This window comes from Abramis brama (assembly GCF_963993115.1).
Source record: "Abramis brama genome assembly, chromosome: 10".
NCBI classification, from domain to species: Eukaryota; Metazoa; Chordata; class Actinopteri; order Cypriniformes; family Leuciscidae; genus Abramis; species Abramis brama.
In genome coordinates, this window is record NC_139972.1 from 32,375,125 (window position 1) to 32,398,875 (window position 23,751).

Below are 23,751 nucleotides of genomic sequence, written 5' to 3' on the forward strand. Positions count from 1 at the left end.
GTGTTCATTTTTTGTTCTTCCTTGTCATCCATTCGTCATCTTCATGAAAATATGATAGAGACATTCACTCTTGCATTGTGTGCATTTTAGGGTTGGAGCAACAAAGGGAGGGGTGTTTTTGTTTTGGTTGATTTCAAATATCAACAGTGATTCTCAGAAATCACTTACTGCACCTTTAAATCAAGCAGTTTACAGTATTAAACATAAAAAACAGTGTCAGTCTCATTTAATTAGAATTACAACTTCGATTTCTACTATAAAGCGGCTCTCTAGTGTGTTCATGCTTATACTCGCGTCTGACCTCAATGGACTGAACAGAAGAAATTAACCAGAGAAGATTTCCACGTCAAAGAAGGCGGGGCCTCAGAGCCACACCCACCTATTACATAATCACCCCGGACCAATGGTAGTTCAGAGGTGTTTACCAGCTGGAACAAACTTTTCCTGGAAAGTTCACTTTGGCAAGCTGTTTCGAACTCCTGAAACAAAAATTTTGTTCAAAATGAAGTCACACCAGTTCATATCAGGGTCTTAACTTCTCTTTCTTTCTGTGTAGATCATTGAGGAGAATGGAGTGAGGCGGGTGTTGGTCTTACCTCAGACGGAGTTTCATCCGGGGGGCCATTCCCCGCTTCACCACCCGCCCCCACCGCCGACCCACCACCTGCAGGCCTTCATCCCGCACCCGCACATCATGCACGCTCCCCCTCACCTGTACTCAGGCATGGCTGGAGGAACCGGGGATATGAACCCCCAGTACATCTCCCAGTACCACCCAGCACACACCGCCATCTACTCAGAGCAGGGTCAGTACATACACATACACACACACACTTTTTCTTCACCAAAAAATGCTGCACCACTGCTGACTCTACAGCGCTTTGACAAAAATATAAGACTATATTTTAGCTGAGTTATGAACTCTCAGAGAGAGAAAGACTGGAAGCCTATAAAATAGTCAACACAACAAAAACAAAATCCTGTTGGAAACTCGGGGTGTCACTTTACTAAAATTCCAGTATATGTAATATGCTATTAAACACAACCCTTTTTAATGTTTAAACATTATTAATTATTAAATTTAAAAGCAATAATTGTATGTCTATTAATAAATATATTTATTAATAATATTAATACATAATAAAAAAAAAGCTTAAATCATTGTCATGTATTGTTTTTTCATTTAAATACTGCGTACGTTTTTCAAGTAAACAGTCAGCAATAAAGAGAAAAGTAATAAACAGTATTGTTTTATTAATATTAATGGCATTATAAGTGTTGTTGCTGTTGTTTTAAACTAAAGGGGTTTAACTGTTATAGCTGAAATAAAATAGAAATATTAGATGAATACTTAAAGGAATATTTGAAATGTTGCTTTGGTAACTATGTAAAATAAATATTTAAGTTTTAACTGAAATAGAAATCTATATTAAAGTTAAATATATCATTTAATAATATTATAAAATATAATAATTTAACTTAAAATATAATAGCATTATACAAAATATGTTTAAGTTTCAAAAACTTAAATAAAAATTTAAATGGAAACTAAGAATATAAAAATATTAATATAATAGTATATAAAATATACTAAAATAACACTAGGCATAACAAACTACTATTGTTTTTACATAATTATATTAACTACAGACCCTTATTCCTTAAAGAAACTTTTTGCATATCTAGGATAAAAAAAAAAAAAAAGTTATATAGTTAATTAATTTCCAAAGAGAGACGCCATAGCAGGATTATCATCTGTGCATTGGTTTTCAATAATTCAATGTTCCGTTACGCATTATTCCTTACATGTCTCTCTGTTTTCCAATTTCCTCAGAAACTCACCCCCAACACGGACGCGCGGCATTTGCTCACAGAGATGAAAGGGCTAGCAAAACCTATGAGCGTCTGCAAAAGAAACTGAAGGAGAGGCAAGGGGTGGGCGGAGGGGGAGTTGGAGGCTTGGCCCCCTCCAAAGACAGTCCCCCTCCATCTCCGCAGAAGAGCCGCGGGACACCGCCCTCAGGAGGAGATCTGCAGAACGGGCTGGGGGGTAAGGGTGCAGAGGAGCAGGCACAGCCCAGCGCTGCTGTCGCCGGCCTGGGCAAGAGCCCAGGAAGAGGGAAGGAGGCGGAGTCTGGAGGTAGAATATACTGTAGGGTTCCTAGAACCAGTACAATAAAGCAGTAAGGCACGGGATGCTGTGTGTAACAGTGTTTTTAACACAGTTAAAGTGCGTCGTTTGGCACCATGTGAAGCGGAGTTACCCGTGTTAACTCTATGAAAATGTTACTCGCTGCCTCTTGTAGCTTTACTGCTTTTATAGAACAGTAGAATCAGCAATATGAGACATCAGTGGTAAAGAAGTAGTTACATTTATTTATAGTAATCTAATGGGGTCCAAAAGACTGAGACCACTAGTGTGTTTTTTTTTTGCTTTTTGTTACAAATTAAATTAACAGTATAAAAAAGTACTGTACCTAAAAACAATGTAATGAAAGTTAAACGATAATCATTTCATGTGATCACGGTCACCGATTTGTTAACATTTTATTAGTGAACAATTCTAATTAAATGCTTCTACTTTCTTTTACTTCACAGTTGTTTAAATCCAAACTTTATGTATTTTCAGGTTTAAATGAGATGAAATGAAAATCCCAGTTTTTCAGTATTGTCTCAGACTTTTGAACCCTGCTTCAGTTCATTAGCCTAATAGTGAGATAATGTATACTGTACATATACAGTGCAATAAGTTTGCATATATCAGCTGTTTTGTATCAGCTTTGTCTTATCCAATCAGATTTCAGCGCCAAAATCGTTTTACGAATTAGACTTTAATTAAAATCTACATTTAATTAAAGATAAACTTACTTAAAATGACCAGGGAATTACATGTTTACTCTTTAGCTCCCCCTCAATTAATAACCAATTGGAGTTACTCATGCATGCGGCCACTGATGGAGGTTTATTAGGAAGAAGTTATTAGCATTAACAGACATTAATGTCCCATTAAGTCGTCTTTTTCCTAGGTCTATCATATCTCGGGTTCCAGGCTAAAGTCCGTCCAGGAGCCCATCAGGAGGTGTAACGGGGCCCCGCTGTAACCCGGCCCGAGCAGAGCTCATCTCTGGTCTCATTAGCTCCCTCAGCTTTAGGCTGCTGCAGATAACATTAGCTGTAATTACTCTTGCACTGACTCAGTCATTTATCAGCGCTAACTAACTCCAGCCTGAAGGAACTCTGCTGTAGCTACTGTACGCCGACTAAACTTTGCTGGTGTATCTATTAATCCATTCATAGAAAATAAGAGTGTCTCTAACACGGAAAAGCCGTTTGAGTGTGAAGCCCTGTTCTCTTTTTGAATCAGTTTATAATGGAGTTGTTGTCTTTTTATTATTATTTCGCAGAACTGGACGAAGAAGCAAAGGCTCTTCAGGATTGCTTAAACTCCATCTGCAAACCAGTGGTAAGGAGATTTTATTTGTTAATTATTTAGTATTTATATGCAATTTCTGTATTTTAATTTCTTAAATGTTAACACGCTCTCTCTCACACACGCACACATACTAATTTTTTTTTTTTTTTTAAGGATATGAATACATTTATTTAGCAAGGAAGCATTGAGTTAATTCAGGGCTCCAGCAGACTAATATTTGAGAGCAGGCTTCTATAGGTTCTTACTGAACTGACCGACAGCTTCAGTTATTATAAAAGTAACACTCTTTACTTGCTTTCACAATTTGGAAAAGGTTTTGTTTTTCATGAGATTTTGTGACTTACTTCAGTACAAAAAGTGCCACACTTTGGCAAAAATGTATTTCTTGATGATTTGATATTTTATAAATGTGACTTCATAATGTCTAAATATCAATTCAAAAGCAAAACCTGTGGGAAAAAATAAGTTAGGGAGTGGAAATGGCTAATAAGCCAATAAGTGCTCCTCTTCCGCCATCTACTGGTTATAGTAGTCATTTCTTGTCTTTTTAGTTTTAAATAAACGTTTTTGTTTGCCACTAAGGGCCCTTTTTTAACGATCTGAAACGCATCAAACGCGAAACGCAAGTCATTTTGTGGGCAGATCCCGACACAAATCTAAAATGGGTTGGTCTGAAGTTGCTACATTACTCACAGGTGTGGTTTGGGTGTAACGTGAAATAAACCAATCAGCATCATCTCACATTCCCTTTAAGAGCAGGCGCGCTTGTTCCATGGCGGATGCTATTATAACGGCGGATTTGCCAGGCACACACCAGGAGCGGTTCACAGCCGGCACGTTCTTGTCAGGGCCGTAAAAGACAGAGAAGTGACATTGTATGGGGATGGGAGAAACACACCCAAATTAGCTTCGGTTAAACAGGCGTATAACAATTTGGGTAAATGTGTAAGCTAGATTTATGCCTATTTTTTCACCACAATGATTTCCCTCGTGTGGTAATATTTTTCCTTGCAATTATGTATGGTTTGCAAAAATGGCAACTGCTGCGTCTGTGTAGATGAGAGAAGCAAAGTGTATGTGCGTTGTGCACACGCTACATTATGGCCAAGCATGCGCCCTTAAAATAGCATCTGTATAACGCGCCACTGACTTTAGACTAGGTTTTTCCCCGGAATTGTTTTCTGGAACTGCAAAATAGCACCAGGGAACGTTTGCGCCGGAACACGCCGCCTCATTTCGCTGAACCGCCCCCGGGAGCGCAAGTTCATTCCCTAATTTACCGACGTGCGTCTGTGGAGGGAAAAGTCTGCTGTGCGTCGGGTGCAAAATAGGAATGATACATGCGTCGGTGTACAAAGTCAATTGCGCTGGGTGCAAGATAGGGCCCCAAGTGTTAGTTTTCCAATGTCTTGAGTTTTACAAATGGACAGTCTTTGAAGGATGAACAAATAATGCTTTTGGTCATCACATTAAGTTGGGTAATATTTAGAGCTTTGAAGTTTTGGAAAAAAGTTGTGTGAAGCTCTTGAAAGTCTTTGAAAATTGCTTGAATTCCACTCTCAAAGGGTTGTACGAACCCTAAAATAAAAAATAAAAAACACAAAACGTTTGTCTATTGCCACAATACCATGGTTACTGTTAGCTTTGCTACATAAAATCCATGGTGAATGATGGTGATTTGTAGACTAAAAAAGCCTTTTATAACTTCGTTCAATGCACAATGTTTCTCCAGGTTTCACCAGCCATGCTATTAAATAATGCTTACCTGCTTGACTTGCGAAATCTTATTTTTTATCCATATTTATTCAAAATCCTCCCTTTTTTTTAAAAAAAAAGGTTACATTAAGGCTTGACATTTTGAAATTGAGGGTGGACAATTCTGAAGATCTCAAACTGGCCAAATATCAGTCTATTTAAAGGTTTAGTTTACCCAAAAATGAAAATTGTCATCAATCGTTCAAAACCAAAGACTTTTTTTCTTCTTCAAAACACAAATTAAGATATATTTTAATTAAAAGTGTGAGATTTATGGCCCTCTATTGAATGTCTATTCACCCAAAACTCTTTAAAATGTTCATGAAGAGATAGTAAAACTTGTTTGATGCGTGAGAACAAACTTGTTTGATGCATTAGAACGAACCTCATTGGTTTCGGTTTTGAATGCTCCAAGTGTGTTTTCTGACAAGTGATTATATGTGAATAAAAGCCTAAATTAAATCTATTCATTATATATAAAGCGATCAAGACTTAATTAATTTGAAATTATTTTACAATCTTTTTATGAACATTTTGAAGAGGTTTGTGTGAATAGACTTCCAACAGAGGGGAAGTAATCTCTCAGGTTTCATTAAAAATATCTTCATTTATGCTTCAAAGATGAATAAAAGTCTTATGGGTCTGGAATGACATGAGGGTGAGTTAATGATGACAGAATTTAAATTTTTGCGTGAACTATCTCTTTAATAAGCCTGCCTGGCCAACACATCAGTCTATCACTGATATAAATGTACAGATATGGCATACTGTTCTTCTAAGTGTGCAATTGGAAAGGCCTTTATGCTACATTTGACACTGTTCTCACCGAGTAACCACCTTCTGAAGGACTGTACGACTGCTTGCTGCGTCAACAGATTTCTTAATGACAGTCATTTCCACGGTCTCAAAAACTCTACATCCATGCATGATTACAGTCCCCACAAGAAGACAGTAATGGCTCTCCGTAATGGGCCATTAATGCTGTGTTTGATTTGATTCATCGAGGAAGCTAAATGGCTGTCTTGTCTCTGGTGGTGTGCTGGGCTCTGGTTTATTGGTGTTTTCATGAAACAGTGAGTTCAGTTTTGCAGAGATCGCTATAATCACTATAATAATGATCCTGTGCCTTTTTCATTAGACATTTAAACCTTTTTTATTTATTTTTTTAGATTATGTCCTGAGCAGCGTTTGTTTTTTAATCGCTATAGCCCTTGAGATATGAATAAATAATAGGGGCACTACGAATAGATTTTAAAAAGGCCATTTAAGCATGCCGTTCAAGCCAATTTTTGCAGTACAGTATGTTCCCAAACTAGTGTCAAAACCATTGGCTTTTATTTCATTATCTTAATTTTTGTTTTTAAAGCTGCAGCATCCTAAACCTTCACCAGAAGTGTTTTCTTAATTTGTAATTGGAATAAAACACTTTTTTTTTACACTTTTTTTCTTTAAACTCAGAAATAAATATTTTATTTTAGTAGCTGTTTTTATATAGATTAAAAGAAAATTTTGGAAAAGCAAACACATTTTGAAGATTTTGAACACCTTCAATACATCAAAATGTTACAAAATTCAGATAATATGGCTGACACTGGAATATTAGTTGGATGGGAATGAGCAGTTGTTTTCTAATAGCGCAGAGATTTGTCAGTCTGACTTCCATCCTTTATTCAACTCTGTTGACTTCCTTCAGGCATAAAGTTGGCAAAAAAATAATCATTCAGCCAATAACTTTTGTAAGGCTTGATTTGAAGATTATGAGACAAATTTGGTGAGGATGGAATATAATTTGTTGGTGGAAAACTGGCGAGATATTGCATCTTTTTTTAAATATCGTTCTGTCTCTTCTTAACTCCACAAAGAATAAATAAATTAAGGCCACCATAACAACCAATTAAAAATGTCTACAAGAGTAGCCTAAGTTTTGCATTAATAACCAATTTTCCCTAAATTTATGATGCAAAAATTAAGCAAATGCAGGTTAATGTTAATTTTCACAAAGTATGTTGACCTCACCGCTCATAAAACGGTGCGTTATTTATTGACTTGATTTGCCTGCTCAGAATGATAAGTCAAACACATCGGTCAGCTTCATGTAGATCAGTTGCATCAGTAATGGACTGATTATTTCCACGGCTCAAGCATTGAGAAAAGTGTAGAGGAGAGAATCGTTCCCCGCGAGGCACAGATAAATAGGTTCTTTTTAAGTCAGTTTTGTCTCAGTAATGCACGCTAGCTTCAGCTATTCTTGTCTGAAAACCCGAAAGGTACACAGTCATGCATCCATAACTAAAGGAGACACTTGTTTCTCAACTGGAATAAAGCTAAAAATATTCCCTCTTGCATAACAGGAGTTCTCTTTTGTTCCGGAGGGGAGGCACCACGTCATTAAAATAAACTAAAGTGACACTTTCCAGGCGAAACAAGCAGACGCATGTATTTCCCACATAAACAAGTGCGTGTAGTTAAATATATAGTCAGTTCGCCCCAGGAAACAATTAACCTCTGAAATCAGTTGAACACAACAAAATGGCTTCACATTTGGTTATCACGCATCTTGTTACATCAGTTTTCACTCATTTACATTTTTTCCTTTTCATCTGCGTATACAGTCCCTTGGCTGTCCTCGTGCATCACGTTTACAAACAGATTTCCGTTCGTCTGTCTAGAGCAGGGTTCACCAATCTCTGTCCCTGCAGAGTTTAGCTCCAACCAGCTCCAACACACCTGTTTGAAAGTTTCTAGTATGCCTAGTGAGACCTTGATTAGCTGGTTCAGGTGTGTTTAATTGGGGTTGGAGCTAAACTCTGCAGGACAGCGGCCCTCCAGGACCGAGATTGGTGAACCCTGGTCTAGAGGACGCGACCTGAAATTAGCCATATTGTGCAGTTGGGGTTGCAGGACTACTGATTTTTTCTTGTTTGTTAATTATCTAAACAATACCAGAGTTACTCAAGTACTTATGATTTGTTACGGTTAAAAAAAGACATAATATTTTGTCAAGTGCTTATTAATTGATAGCCCAATGTTTTTTGGCAATCATAGGCAAAATAAGACATGGTACAAGGAGTCTATGCAAGCCCTATTATTCAGGGCTTTCTTGAAACCATTAGTTGGTCAGGCAACTTTCTGACAAGTTAGTTATGACAATATGTAGTTTAGCTCATCCTTAAATTTACTTAACGAGACCAGACTTGGGCCAGAAACTCATTCTATACAAGTTTGCAGAGAATTCTACTGATATTTCCTTTGCTTTGTCAACTGACTTCCATCTTTTATTCAACTCTTTTGTTTGGACGTAATGGTGGCGAAAACCAAAAATCCAGCTAATACATTTTGAGAGGCTTGACAAAATGGAACAAGATTCGTTATAAGAAAAGTAGGAAAAGAGATATTGGAAATAAGAACCATCAATTTTAAAGATTTTCACGAGTTAGTTTTGCATAATTACCGAGACTTGGGCCAGAAACCCAATCAATGCAAGTTTACAGGCAATACAACCAAAATGTTCTTAGACAACAAACGTAGAGTAGATTTCAAACCTAAGAAGTTTTGTCTAGCAAAGGCACTATTGTTACTATATTAGTTTTTATATTGGACTGTGAAGCTTTGTGGGTGTTGATGGACTCGATCTACTACATCTATGTTTTGATCATCGTTCTGAATCCCATTCGGACATAATCTTTGACAATATTTTCTCAAACGTTGCCTTTTTTTAATAAAACTTACCCACATTCAGGTGTTGATAAAAGAGATTGCATAAAGCATTTTTGTTTCAAAGCAGAAGCTTTTCTTTTGATATATTGTATGTTAAGATATTCATGCAACAAAATATTCTGGGTGCCATGAAACTTTTGTGAAAAGGATAAAAAATGCTGGCGGTGGCTGGCAACTTAAAAAAAATAAATGCTGGTGGGGAAAGAGATAAAGACATTAGAAAGTGAATCATTTAAATGTAATCTCAAATAATAAATCTAAATAATGTTATTGAACTCAATACAAATTAATACAAAAAATTAGCATCTGCAATCTTGTCAATATATTAAACCTTTTTTTTATTGCAATAATGAAAGTAGTTGGATTTAACAATTTATTATTGTTATTATGTTATTATTTAAGATTACATTTTTACTTCTAATCAAACGATAATTCAAGATCTGTGCCACATCTAATAGAAGTTGAATTCAAAACTAGCTCGGTTAAATCGCTTTTCTTTCTTTCTATCAGTTTCTGCATGTAAAAACGGTTGTCCTCTTGTGTCGTCGTCAGGTGACGGACATCCAGGCCAGAGGGGCCAGTTTGAGTTGGGTGGCCCCGTCACGGACAGAAGGGGACGAGGAGCCCAAAGAGGGAGAAGAAGTCCCCGCGGAGCCCAGCCTTACGTACGAGGTCTCGGTTTCGTATAACGGCAAGGACGGGAAGTACAAGGCCGCCCACAGGTGAGCGTGTGTGTGTGTCACTGGGCAGGATGTGGGTGCAGTTGAGGAACTCGCTGATGTTTTCTGTGGTTTGCTAAAGGTCATCAGCAGTTCACCTGACATCTGCAGCTCTAGATCAACCCTGGAGAGCAAGTTGTTTTGAATGTGTACGGTCTGCAACGGTACTACTAATGTTTTCTTTTCTTTGTCTCTTGCTTGTGTCAGTGGTGTGGAACTAAGTGCAACCTTACAAGACTTAAGACCAGCAACAGACTACCACGTCAGGTCTGTGGTTTTTGACTTTGAAATGCACACACCACATTATCAGAATCTGAATTGTTTTTACAGTGATGCTCAGTCAAATCGACAGTTGTTTGTTTTTCACTCACCCTCATCTTGATTAAAACTCATTGTTCAAGTTGCTCTATTCCATACAATGAAAGTGAATGGAGATTAGCTATATTATATTAATAATTCTTTATAAATAATGTAAAGTTGTATTGTTGTTATTATTATTATTATTATTATTATTATTATTATTATATTAGTTATAAGAAAATTATTTTCATAAATAAAATTCTTAATATAGTTGTATTTATTAAAAATGAATATGTAGTTATAATCATAATATAGTTATGTTCATTATAATAATATAGATTTATTTATGTGTAGTTAAATATAGCTAAAAATATAGTTTCATTTAAAGTTATAGTTATAGTAATGTATAGTTTTATTCTTAATGAGAATGTAGTTATATTAGCTATATTATATAAATAATTATTTAAAAATCTAATTTTCTTTATAATAATTCTTTATAATGTAGTTTTAAAATATTAAAATAACTATATTATTAAATAATATATTATTATTAAGACAAAATATTTATCGATTATAAATGAATGTTTTCATAAATAAAATTATTTATTAATTATAGTTATATTTGTTAAAGAATGTTGTTAAAATAATAATATAATAATATTAATAAAAATATAGTTGTTATAAGAATGTAAATTCTTCATAAAAACATTTTCTTTATACATGTAGTTAAATATAACTAAACCAAAAATATATGGTTACATTTAAAGTTAATATATTATTAATAATATTATACTTAGTAGTTATACTTAGTTATACTTAGTTTCTTTATAAATAATGTTATTTAAAAAAAAAAAAAAAAAAAAAAATATATATATATATATATATATATATATATATATATATATATATATAGTTTAAATGAATATGTAGTTATATTAATACTACTACTAATAGTAATAATATAGTTATATAATAATAAAATAAAATAATAATAATATAGGTATGTTAGTTATAAGAATGTAAATTCATTAAACAAAATAAAATATTACATTTTTAAAAATTCTTTAAAGATTCTTTAAAAATAAAATTCATTCTAAAACTATTCTTTTGTTTAATATTGGTATTTGTACACTGTCTCTGTATACTGATATAAGTGTGTGTGTTTTTAGGGTCCAGGCCATGTGTAACTGTTTACAAGGCATCCCTTCAGAGCCTGTGAGCTTCACCACTCTGAGCTGTGAGCCCGATACACCCAGCCCTCCACGCAAAGCCAGCGGCACCAAGAGCAGCCTCGTCCTGCAGTGGAAGGTGTGCAGTAACACATTCACATCTCAGCAATCCCACGCTGCATGGTCAAAACTGACATTAAGTGCAGAACATTCACAAAAATACTTCTTCCTAGGCGCCGTGTGACAATGGTTCCAAAATCCAAAACTATATTCTTCAGTGGGACGAGGTATGTTATTTTTCATTTTTCTTTTCTTTCCTTTCCTTTTTTTAATTGAAAGATCAAGCCCATTTTTAGGAACTTTAAGATTTTGCTTTATTTTCATGACAATTAAACATGAAGCAGTTTTCATAACTGTAATGTGAACAAATAGTATTTATACATTAGTATTTGTTGTACTAAATTTAAACACTGTTTTTAATAGACGCAGTACGGCATCGAGAGCTAGGGGAAAATGTGCTAAATTATCAAAACAAGTAGTCACTGTGACTTTTTTTTAATAATGGTCCAAAAAATAGACTTTATTTATGCAAAACGTAGTTCCTCAGCTGATCTGGGGTCTGTAAGACATGTTCCTGGATCAACATATTTTGTCAATCCTGGAACAACATTCCTGTCCGAAAATGTAGTCCTAATCAAACCCAACTTCTCCCTAAAATCAGAGGGAAATGATATGTGAATAACAGTGATGTAGAAGCACTTAACCCTGGTTGTAAGCCTAAACTTGACATAAACTGTAAACTTGTCCCTCAAATCTGATTGGTTGATTGGAATGTTGGTTCATTCACTTGTTGAATCACGTTGGGTTTGAATAGTGCTAATCCTGTGCTCTGTGAACAGGGGAAAGGGACGTCTGTGTTTGAACAGTGCTACTACGGCCCTCAGAAGCAGTACAGACTCACCAAACTCTCCACAGCTTCCAGATATTCCTTCCGGCTGGCAGCCAAAAATGACATGGGGGTCAGGTGTGTATCAGTCGGGATGCTCCTGAAGAAGGAGACCGTAAACAATGTGTCATACAGTGATAAAAGTTAAAAATTAACCATGCTAATGGCAGATAAAATAGAAGAAATAATTTAAAAATATTTTTGTTACACATTATTTGGTAACACTTTATTTTACAGTGTCCTTGTTACACGTTGCATGTACTTACCATAGTAATAACAGTAAATTATGCATAATTACATGCAACTAACCCTCAACCAAACCCTAATCCTACACTAACCCTAGAGTAAGTGCATGTAGTTGCTTAATATTACTCAATACTTAAATATATAATTACAATGTAACAATGACACCTTAAAACAAAGTGTAACCCACTTACTATAGGGTTATGGTAAGTTGCATGTAATTATGCATCATTTACAGTTATTAGTACAGGCACTGTAACATGTGTAACAAGGACACTGTAAAATAAAGTGTTAGCATTATTTCTGTCTTGATGTCAATGCGATGGTTTACCTGTGTTTTCCTGTTTGGGTAGTGAGTTCAGTGAAGTGGTCCACATCATGACATCGTGCAGTGTTCCTGCCCCCCCCTTAAGCCCTGAGTTGGTTCAGCCCGGGGTCACATGGCTCTGTGTGCGCTGGCAACGGCCGGCCGGCTCGCCTAAAGAGGACGACATCGGCTACGTGCTGGAGATGGAAGAGGAGGGCTCAGTGAGTGAGAGATTCACACACACTTTTGCAGAAATCACACACACTTTCACAGACATCACACACACACCCATACCAAGTCAGCATGAAACGGAAGTTGCCATAGGCAGCCCTGCTTTCAGACTGTATGATCCTCCATCTCTGATAGTAGTGTAAACATCAGTTTGTCCTCATGAATCCTGGACACCTACAAAAAAGTTTTTTTATTTTTTTTTAATTTTTTTTTTATAACCAGCTATGTACAGCACGCTGTTGTGTAATTTAACATATACATGCAGTAGACATTGACAATTATTTTTTTTTTTTCTTTACTGCAGATATTATTTTTGTCGGTAACACTTTACAAAATGGTTCATTGGTTAACTACATTAATTAGCTTGAACTAATAATGAACTGCGCTTATACAGCATTTATTAATCTTTGTTAATTTCAACATTTACTAATACATTATTAAGATCTTGTTAACATTAGTTATTCAAATCTTGTTAACATTAGTTAATAAACTGTGAACTAGCATGAACAAGCAGCGAATGACTGTATTTTCGTTAACAAAGATTAACAAATACTATAACAAATGTATTGCTCATTGTTAGTTCATGTTAGTTAATACATAAACTAATATTAACTAATGAACCTTATTGTAAAGTGTTACCTTTTTGTCTATATGTCTGATAAAAGATATGTCTGTTTTATTTATTTTTGACTACAAAAAAAAAAACAATTAAAAGCATTGTATTTTTTTTTATTTAAATCATATTATTAAAATATAATTATTTTAGTCATAAAATGACAATAATAACTAAGTTGTTTTGAGAAAAAATGGAAACAAATGTATATTCATGTTCATAAAAACGTATCAAGCCAAGGCACTTGAGAGTTAAAGTAAGCCTTCATGTCATGTGTAATAAACAGCGATCTGTGTCGGCTGGCTTCTAGTGAAGGGTCTAAGGATTGTCCCGAAAGATTCGGGTTCAGTTTCAGAAGGCCAGGTTTGTTTCATGCGTCACTGTGAGTCACTGTGTGTGATTGTGTTCTCATGAATGTGTTGCACAGGGTTACGGGTTCCAGGCCAGTTATGATGGAGACGAGCTGTCACACACCGTCAGAAACCTCCACAGGAGCACCACGTACCGCTTCAGGGTGAGAAACACACACACACACACACACACACACACACACACACCCCATCACACACCATCAGAAACCTCCACAAGAGCACCACGTACCGCTTCAGGGTGAGAAACACACACACACACACTAACACACACCATCACACACCATCAGAAACCTCCACAGGAGCACCACGTACCGCTTCAGGGTGAGAAACACACACACACACACACACACACACAAACACACACCATCAGAAACCTCCACAGGAGCACCACGTACTGCTTCAGGGTGAGAAACACACACACAAACACACACTATCACACACCGTCAGAAACCTCCACAGTAGCACCACGTGACCGCTTCAGGGTGAGACAGACACACACACACACACACACACACACACACACTAACTAACACACACCATCAGAAACCTCCACAGTAGCACCACGTGACCGCTTCAGGGTGAGAAACACACACACACACACACACACACACTAACACACACCGTCAGAAACCTCCACAGGAGCACCACGTACCGCTTCAGGGTGAGAAACACACACACACCACACTTATCACTTCATCTAAAACAACAACATGTTTATTAGATCCTATACCAACTAAACTACTGAAAGAAGTGTTACCTGTAGTGGAAGAGCCTCTTCTCAATATTATTAACTCGTCTTTATCTTTAGGTCATGTTCCAAGAACATTTAAACTGGCAGTTATAAAACCACTCATTAAGAAACCACAATTAGATCATAATAATCTAGCAAATTATAGACCCATTTCAAATCTTCCATTTATGTCTAAAATATTAGAAAAAGTTGTGTCCGCTCAACTTGGCTCTTTCTTGCAAGAAAATGACATCTATGAAAAATTTCAGTCAGGATTCAGGCCGCATCATAGCACAGAAACTGCGCTCGTTAAAATTACAAATGATTTACTCTTAGCTTCTGACCAAGGCTGTATCTCAATACTAGTTTTACTTGATCTTAGTGCTGCGTTCGATACTATAGACCAGGGTTCACCAATCTCGGTCCTGGAGGGCTGCTGTCCTGCAGAGTTTAGCTCCAACCCCAATTAAACACACCTGAACCAGCTAATCAAGGTCTCACTAGGCATACTAGAAACTTTCAAACAGGTGTGTTGGAGCTGGTTGGAGCTAAACTCTGCAGGACAGCGGCCCTCCAGGACCGAGATTGGTGAACCCTGCTATAGATCACACAATACTCTTAGATCATCTACAAAATTATACTGGTGTTCAAGGACAAGCATTAAGCTGGTTTAGATCATACTTATCTGACCGCTACCATTTTGTCTATTTAAATGGAGAAAAATCGATCATAACTCCAGTAAATTATGGAGTGCCGCAGGGATCTGTGTTAGGCCCTCTATTATTCTCAATATATATGATGCCACTTGGAAATATTATAAGGAAACATGGAATTAGTTTCCATTGTTATGCTGATGACACTCAAATATATATTTCATCACGGCCGGATGAAAACGCTAAATTATCCAAATTGACAGAGTGTGTTAAAGATATAAAATACTGGATGACGTGTAATTTTCTTTTATTAAATCCAGACAAGACAGAGGTAATACTTATCGGTTCAAAAAACCACCCACAAAACCTCTCACAATACAACTTTAACATAGTAGGATGTCCTGTTACTTTATCCACTACAGTAAAAGACCTGGGTGTTATACTAGACTGCAACCTGTCTTTTGAAAATCATATTTCATATGTTACAAGAACAGCCTTTTTCCACCTTAGAAACATTGCTAAGCTACGTAATATGCTATCAGTTTCTGATGCAGAAAAGTTAGTTCATGCATTCATGACCTCGAGACTAGATTACTGTAATGCTTTATTAGCTGGTTGTCCTGCATCCTCAATAAACAAGCTACAGTTAGTCCAAAATGCCACCAAAATATGATCATATAACACCGATTTTATCATCACTACATTGGTTACCTATAAAGTTCCGTATTAATTACAAGGTATTGCTACTGACTTATAAAGCCCTAAACGGTTTAGCTCCAGTCTATCTAACGGATCTTCTATCGCCCTATAATCCATCGCGCTCTTTAAGATCAATAAATTCGAGGCTTTTGGTCATACCTAGGATATCCAGATCAACCAAAGGAAGGAGAGCATTTTCACATTTAGCTCCAAAACTCTGGAATAGCCTTCCTGATACTGTTCGTTGCTCAGACTCACTCTCCCAGTTTCAGACTTCAGCCAGGCATTCATATAATATTTTTAATCTTACAGTTCAAACTACAATCCGGCCTCTAGTTCATAAATGCCAGAGGAGAACTGGCCCCCGACTGAGCCTGGGTTCTCCCAAGGTTTTTTTTTCTCCATTAGGTCACTTGATGGAGTTTTTCGGTTCCTTGCCACTGTTGCCTTTGGCTTGCTCAGTTGGGGATATTTTGGGGATATTTAATTTAATTGTATCAATCAATAAATTCCACTAGAAACAAACCTTGTTGTATTATTTTAATTTAATACTGTGAAGCTGCTTTGATACAATATGTATTGTGAAAAGCGCTATACAAATATACTTGACTTGACTTGACTTGACCATCACACACCGTCAGAAACCTCCACAGGAGCACCACGTACCGCTTCAGGGCGAGAAACACACACACACACACACACACTCACTCACTCACTAACACACACCCGCACTGGCTGCTTGCCTTCGTGACTATACTGGATGTGTGACTCCTTGAGTGTCCACTTATTTTGTATTTTGTCAGCTTGTTTGTTTGTTTGTTTCTTTTGTTTGTCTTTCTTTTTTGTTTGTTTGTTTGCTTTTTCTTTCTTTTTATTAGTGGGTTTTTTTTTTGTTGCTTATTTGCTTGTTTCTTTTGTTGTTTCTTGTTTGTTTGTTTGTTTCTCTCTCTCTCTCTCTCTCTCTCTCTCTCTGTTTGTTAGTTCTTTCGTTTGTTATTTTAATCTCTTTTTTTGCACATTTTTTGTCCTTCATTCTTTTCTTGCTGTCTTTCATTCATGGTTTCTTTGTCTTTTCTTGTTCTTTTATTTTTGATTAAGAAGTATTTTTTTCTTTTCTGTTTGTTTATTCTTGTCAGTCTTTTATTGCTCTTTCCTTTGTTTTTTCTTTCATTATCAGTTTGTTTTGTTTCATTCTTTGTTTTCTTGCTTGCTTTTTCTTTTTTGTTAGCTCATTTTTTCTTTCTTTCTTGTTTTGTTTTTTGTCTTTGTCCTCATTCTTTCCTTGCTGTCTTTCATTTATTTTCTTTCTCTTTCAGTCTTTTTCTAGTTCTTTTTTTGATTAGCTTTTTTCTTCATTTGTTCATTAAGTATTTTCTTTCATGATCAGTTTCTTTTGTTTCATTCTTTGTTGTCTTGCTTGCTCTATCCTCCTTTTGTTTGTTTTTTTAGCTCATTTCATATTTTATTGTTCTAGTTCTCTTTCTTCTTTTAATCTTGCTGTTGTTTTTCTTTTGTTCATTCCATCATTAGTTTGTTTGTTCTTTCCTTTGTTGTTTGTTCTAGTTTTGTTTTCTCTCTTCATCTCCCGGTCGTGATTCACCTGTTTTCCAGTGGCCGTGAGATGAAGCAGGTGGTGCACTGATGCGATCGGTCACTGTTCTCTGCTGTCGTTAGGGGATGTGCTTGATCATAATCTCGTTTCCAAAAACAAAAGTGTATTAATGCGCTCAGAACGGCTGCGTGTGTCCTGATGAGAGGAGCTGATTACCTGCCGAGAGCTCGCATCCCCAATTACTGACAATTACTGTGACAGATGACATCACAACACCACCGTTCATTTCCTAACCGCGAAACGCTTCCTCATCCTGCACTTTTGTCAGGGGAAAAAACTCTTTCTGAGCGAGATAAATTCGGTGGTGAATATAAAGGCTTTTAAAAGGCCCTAGAGATTTGCATTTCCTCTGAACCCAGTGTTTGTTTGAGTCATAATGAAGCCTATTTTTAGGACCATTCAGATTTTTTGCATTGTGACATTTTGAATCATTAATGAACCAACACACACACACACACACACACACACACACACACACACACACACTCTGCCTAATTTTTTCTTTTTCTTTTTCATCATTGCAGGTTGTGGCCTATAACGCGGAAGGGAAGAGTAACCCCAGCGCTGTGTCCGAGTTCACCACGGCCCCTGATAGGCCGAGCTGCCCCTGCAGACTCGCTGTGAAGGGCAAACCTCACCCGACCAGTTTCCGCCTGACCTGGGGTCAGTTCAGCATGTTACGATCACACATCACAGAAAAAAACATCATCTTTAATTTAGTCCTCATAAAACCCTTTACAATGCGAGTAAATCACTCGCATATGCGACTAAATTTTCCTGCTAGGCAACTAAACTGATGAAATTAAAATGTAATGTACCTCAGTATCAAGAACTAGCTGAAGTTGTACTACTAAGTAATACTAAGGATGTTTTTTGTGGTTTCCCCTCAGAGCCTCCCAAAGACAGTGGCGGCTCAGATGTGACGAAGTATGTGGTGGAGTTGTCTGAAGGGTTATGTGGTACGTTCCACTGAGGTTTCCTGGTGTGCTTTCTGTTATTATTACGGTTATTTCACTGATTGTGTGTGTGTTTTCAGGGTCTTCTTGGAATCAGGTGTACAGCGGTTCGGCTATGGAGTGTGTTTGTGACGGTCTGAGCCCAGGATGTTCATACCAGGCTAGAGTTCACTGCATCAGTGCGGGAGGCGAGAGCCCGGTATGTCACACAAATCATGCCTTCCTTAGTCCTCTTAGTGCCATGTTAAACCTTTGCTCATATCGCTCATATCGCCTATACAAAATATTGGCCAATGAAATGCTCTCTAGAATGAGAATGTCCCACCACTCTAACACTGAGCTTTATAGTGCTAGCAATGTTATAGGACTGCAACGATTAATCACGATTAATCGCATCCAAAATAAAAGTTTGTGTTTACATAATATGTGTACTGTGTATAATTATTTAGTATATATAAATACACACACATGCATGTATATATTTGAGAAAATGTTATATATCTCAAATATATACATGCATGTGTTTATTTATATATACTAAATAATTATACACAGTACACATATTATGTAAACACAAACTTTTATTTTGGGGTGTCTTCATGTCTGTGAGTCCCTTGTGTTTTTAGCATAATTTTAATAAAGCACTTATTGTGGATATATTCATATATTAAAGTTGAATTTTATATTAAATGCAACTATCTGATAGGATTTAAGTATCTTTATATATATAATTTCATAATTCTGTTGTCTTTGACATATGGTTGAAGTGTATTTATGGTAAACTAAAATATACTTGAATGTCATTTCTATTCAAACTCGTATGTCGTGTATTTTAATATATTTTTAGTTACACATTTGTATTGAAGTTGCAGTTTAGTACATAACTTTCAATGTGATATCAAATAACAGTACAGTTAAAATTATAATCAAGTACTTTACATGTGCTGTCAACACATCAAAATAAGTGTAATTCTTTAAAGCATTACAAAATTAAAATTAGCATTACAGTTGTTTAAAAAAAAAATGCATGCTTTTAATATTTGAAGTAGCCTCGATCGTAGCCGAATAACCACGCATTAATAACTCATGTTTGAAAAGAGTTTTGGGATGTGTTCGAACTAACAATGTTAACTGTCTCAAGTCACTATTCACATTGTCACAAATTATTTTGTAATAAAAATGTCCAGACACATTGTAAACGCCGGGCTGACGTCATCATCACAGAGTGCTTTTGGCAAGCGGCTGTAAGAGAGTAATTTCTCTCCTCCGTCTTCTGATCCCAGCTGTGATGTCACTGTTGGCGGTTTACAGATGTATATCTGCATGCGGGACTTGCCAGCGCACAGCTATGACTCATGTTGGCAGCGTCTGGGATGCTCACATGGCTGTGGTCTGCTGTCTGTGTTTCAGCCGGTGCCCACACACACACACACACACACGCACTCTTCTCGTCCAGGAGGGGGAACACCATTAAAGTGGTCAAGATTCGCCAGTCTTTCTGATTTCTCATGCTTGTTGTTTTCAGTTGACGGAGGCCTTGCAGGTCCAGACGCCTCCTGTTCCTCCTGGTCCGTGTCAGCCGCCCAGGGTCGTGGGCAAACCCAAAGCGAGAGAGGTGCAGATACGCTGGGGTAAGCTTGGCCTGTGTGTGCTTATTAATTGCATATAAATAATTAAGTATGTATTTGCGGCTAATCGGGGGGAGGGGGCTTGAATGATGTATTTCACATAAATGTGTTAGGGAAAGTTACTATTAAATGTAGGTTATTACAATCTTTCGTTACTCCTGAAAAAAGTAACTAATTGCATTACTTGGTTACTTTTTTATGGAAAGTAATGCGTTCTGTTACTTTGCATTACTTTTTCTCACCTGGGCGGGGCTTGCTTGTTTGTTTTTTAAACAAGCAATTGCAAAATTAACTTATTTTGTTGTAAATATAAAACTAATGAGTTACTTTATTAGTTACTTGTAATGCAAGTTATGTAATCAGATTACTTTTCTCTTGTAATGCATTACCCCCAACACTGTACACTGCTCTTTAAAAGTTTAGAATAATGTTTTTATGTTTTTAAAAGAAGTCTCTTATGATCATTAATGCTGCATTTATTTGATCAAAAATATAGTAAAGTATATGCAAGCTTGTTTTTGTAATTGCGACTTTTACAGAAAAGTGGGTGGGAGTGTCAGAATTGCAGGATATAAACTCGCAATTGTGAAGGAAAAAATCTGAATTATGAGACAAGTTGCAATTACCTTTTGTAATGTTTGTGGTGGCAGAAACAAGCTTCCATTAAAAAAAAAAAAAAAAAACGGTTATGATGTGAAATTTAAATAATTTTAAATGTAATCTATTCCTATTATGTAAAGCTGAATTTTCAGCATCATTACTCCAGTCTTCAGTGTCACATGATCTTTGAGAAATCAAGCATTTTAAATGATCAATGTTGTGCTGCTTTATTTTTTGTGGAATCTGTGATAAAGTATTTTTCAGGATATTTATTTTTCAGAGCAGATCATTTAATTTGTCTTGTAAAAATGTAAAATTCTTCACTGTCACTTTTGATCGATTTAATGTGTCCTTGCTGAATACGTGGTATTTCAGATACGTGTGTGTTTGAGAGGGAGAATGATTGATGCATCTAAACTAGGGCTGTCAATCGATTAAAATTTTTAATCGATTAATCACATGATTGTCGTGAGTTAACTCGTGATTAATCGCATTTAATCGCACATTTTTTTATTTGTTCTAAATATACCTTAAATTAATACTTTTCAAGTTTGTAATACTCTAATCAACGTGGGCATGGATAAATATAGATGCTTTATGCAAATGTATGTTTATTATTGAAACCATAGTGAATATAGAGCATGAAGATGAGACATGTTTCAAAGGTCATAGATGTTATTTCAAAGAACTTGTTCATGTCTATTAGACAAATGTAGAAAGAACAAAGAAATACCATGTTCCCATTACTTCTCTTTCTTTGCACTGAGCAATTTACTAACAAAAAATGTTTAGATTTTTGCATGACAGGGCAGCTCTTCTGAAAATGCTAAATGTACATTTAGCATTTATTATTACATTGTAGTTTGTATCTCTCTGTGCCCATTTTGATGAAGCTAAATTCTCAATAAAACTGTTTTCATTGGTATATTTTACTGTTTCTGTTGTCAAACAACGGAATGAATATGAAATGGTGACTGAAACGCGACCCAATAAACATAACCAGCTCTCCCTTCCAAGACGTTAAACTGCACAAAAATTCTGATAATCGAGCCGTCGTCTGGTGAAATCAAATACACATAAGCTAAAGACAATATCCGTGTATATTTGTAAAATTAGAGAAGCAACATAATACCTGTTTAACTGAATTAAAGCGCTGCTCCGCGCGAGACGCAGAGAGAGAGAGAGGCGCGCGCGCGTGCTGAGACAGCAGTGCGGTACCGTTCTCAGAAACTAAATAAGGTTTGGGCGCTTTGTTGAAGGAAAAAAAATCGCTAAAGGGGTCTGCAATGTCGCTAAGTTGCCAACACTGTGTATCTCCATTTCTCTAACTAGGGGTTGGGCCACGGGTCAAACAGAAAATATGCGCTGCGTTAATAGCCCGTTAAAAAAATTAGTGCCGTTAATATGATTTTGCGTTAACGCGTTATTAACGCGCTAACTTTGACAGCCCTAATCTAAACGCTTTCTCTCGTTGCATCTGTCAGCGCCCCCTCTGGTGGATGGAGGAAGTGCAGTGTCTTCGTACAGCGTGGAAATGTTCGCTCCGCAGGTGGAAGAGAGCAGGGAAGTGTACCAGGGCTGTGAACTGGACTGCACAGTGGGCAGTTTACTGCCCGGCAGGACCTACGCTTTCCGGATCAGAGCTGCCAACAAAGCTGGGGTGAGCGCAAGCCGTACAAATGTCACAGACTTTGTTTCATAGTTGCTAATAATGCTCTTTCCATAAAATGCGCCACATATATGTTTGTGTCAGCTAGCAAGTTGTTTCATATTTTTGTTTGCGTTCAACAGTACGGCCCTTTCTCGGAGCGCTCTGAGGTCACGACAGGTCCGGGGGCCCCTGAGACGTGTCGGGCCCCTTGTTTCACCTGTAAATCACCCACGTGTGCTGTGGTCAGCTGGGAGGTGAGAATATCCCATGATCAGTGGCGGAACTAGAGTTTTATACATGGGGTGGCCAGGGGGTGGCCACTGCTACTTTCGGGGGTACACAGTACACACACAGTGGAAAAGCTTATGGAAGGAATTGGGTCACTCTGTTTGTGTCTATAAGTGTTGAACATCCAAAATATTTGCAGAAAACAAAGCTTAAGCACCAAGGAGATAAGATACCGTAGCATGTGTCTGTTATGTAGGCCTACTGCTGCATTTACAAATAAACTCACATTTACAAAAAAAAACTGTTTTTTTAATTGTACTTGAAAAATGTAAACAATTGTATTGCCCATCAATATAAAATCTTATCCTAGGAAGATTTAATACAACATAATTCTTTCTTTACAATAATTTATAATTATTCTTTCTAAATATAATTATTTTTTTGTGTTCATTTTTGGGTGAACTATCCTTTTAATCTGGCAAAATCATCTCAACTTAAATTCATGAATTGTGTATGTGATTGACTGCCTGTGTCTGGTAGATGCTCTGACCTGTTGCTGGTCCTGAAGTCTGACCACACTGACTCTGACTAGCCAGTGGTGATGCAAGGGCTGGGGTCTGTTTGCACCTGATCTGCCTGTTAGTCATTTTAAGCCAAAATGGGGGTCAACCTTGAACAAATTGCAACAGAAGCAAACTAAACAGAAGCAAGAGATTGGGTTTGGGACTGGGTCTGTGGGACTGTTTCTGGGGGACGAGTCTGAGGGAAGAACAGGAGACAATGGTAAGGAGAATGCAAAGGACAAAAGGTAAAATAAAAAGTGAATCCCCAGAAACAGTTTTCGAAACTTTCCCCTAATGGGATTCTTCTAGACTTTTTTTCCTTACTCAGGACAAATTGAGGATACAAAATTATTTGAGTTTGCTTCTGTTGCAATTTGTTCAACCTTTTTTCATAAAATGACTGGACTATGTTTGTGCTTATTTAAAAAGTACTCTGATATCTCTCCCTTTCTTTTCATGTTTAATTGACCCTGTTCAAAAATATGACAAATTTAAAATATGATTCCAATCATATTTATATTCTAATCATCATCCAATTACCAACATTTTTATCTTAACTCTTTCTCGCAGTAGCCTATATAAAAAAAAAAGGTGTTTTTGGTAATTTTCACAATTTCATGGCACCCC

General features: G+C 36.7%; 1 protein-coding gene across 8 annotated transcripts in view; it reads left to right on the top strand.

Annotated features, from left to right (window-relative positions):
- Window positions 1–23,751, top strand: part of fndc3a (fibronectin type III domain containing 3A) — a 95,640-nt gene that overhangs the window by 57,907 nt on the left and 13,982 nt on the right. For 5 of the 8 annotated variants that reach the window (XM_084126678.1, XM_084126679.1, XM_084126683.1 and 2 more), the window contains 16 exons: window positions 557–806; window positions 1,835–2,140; window positions 3,405–3,463; window positions 9,458–9,627; window positions 9,832–9,891; window positions 11,094–11,232; window positions 11,327–11,380; window positions 11,993–12,117; window positions 12,636–12,810; window positions 13,861–13,947; window positions 18,023–18,161; window positions 18,389–18,457; window positions 18,535–18,653; window positions 19,980–20,085; window positions 22,167–22,342; window positions 22,474–22,587. In XM_084126678.1, coding sequence (XP_083982804.1) covers window positions 557–806; window positions 1,835–2,140; window positions 3,405–3,463; window positions 9,458–9,627; window positions 9,832–9,891; window positions 11,094–11,232; window positions 11,327–11,380; window positions 11,993–12,117; window positions 12,636–12,810; window positions 13,861–13,947; window positions 18,023–18,161; window positions 18,389–18,457; window positions 18,535–18,653; window positions 19,980–20,085; window positions 22,167–22,342; window positions 22,474–22,587 — 2,148 coding nt within the window. The remainder of the gene's footprint in view (window positions 1–556; window positions 807–1,834; window positions 2,141–3,404; window positions 3,464–9,457; window positions 9,628–9,831; window positions 9,892–11,093; window positions 11,233–11,326; window positions 11,381–11,992; window positions 12,118–12,635; window positions 12,811–13,860; window positions 13,948–18,022; window positions 18,162–18,388; window positions 18,458–18,534; window positions 18,654–19,979; window positions 20,086–22,166; window positions 22,343–22,473; window positions 22,588–23,751) is intronic. The other 3 variants (XM_084126681.1, XM_084126682.1, XM_084126685.1) reach the window with 1 other exon arrangement.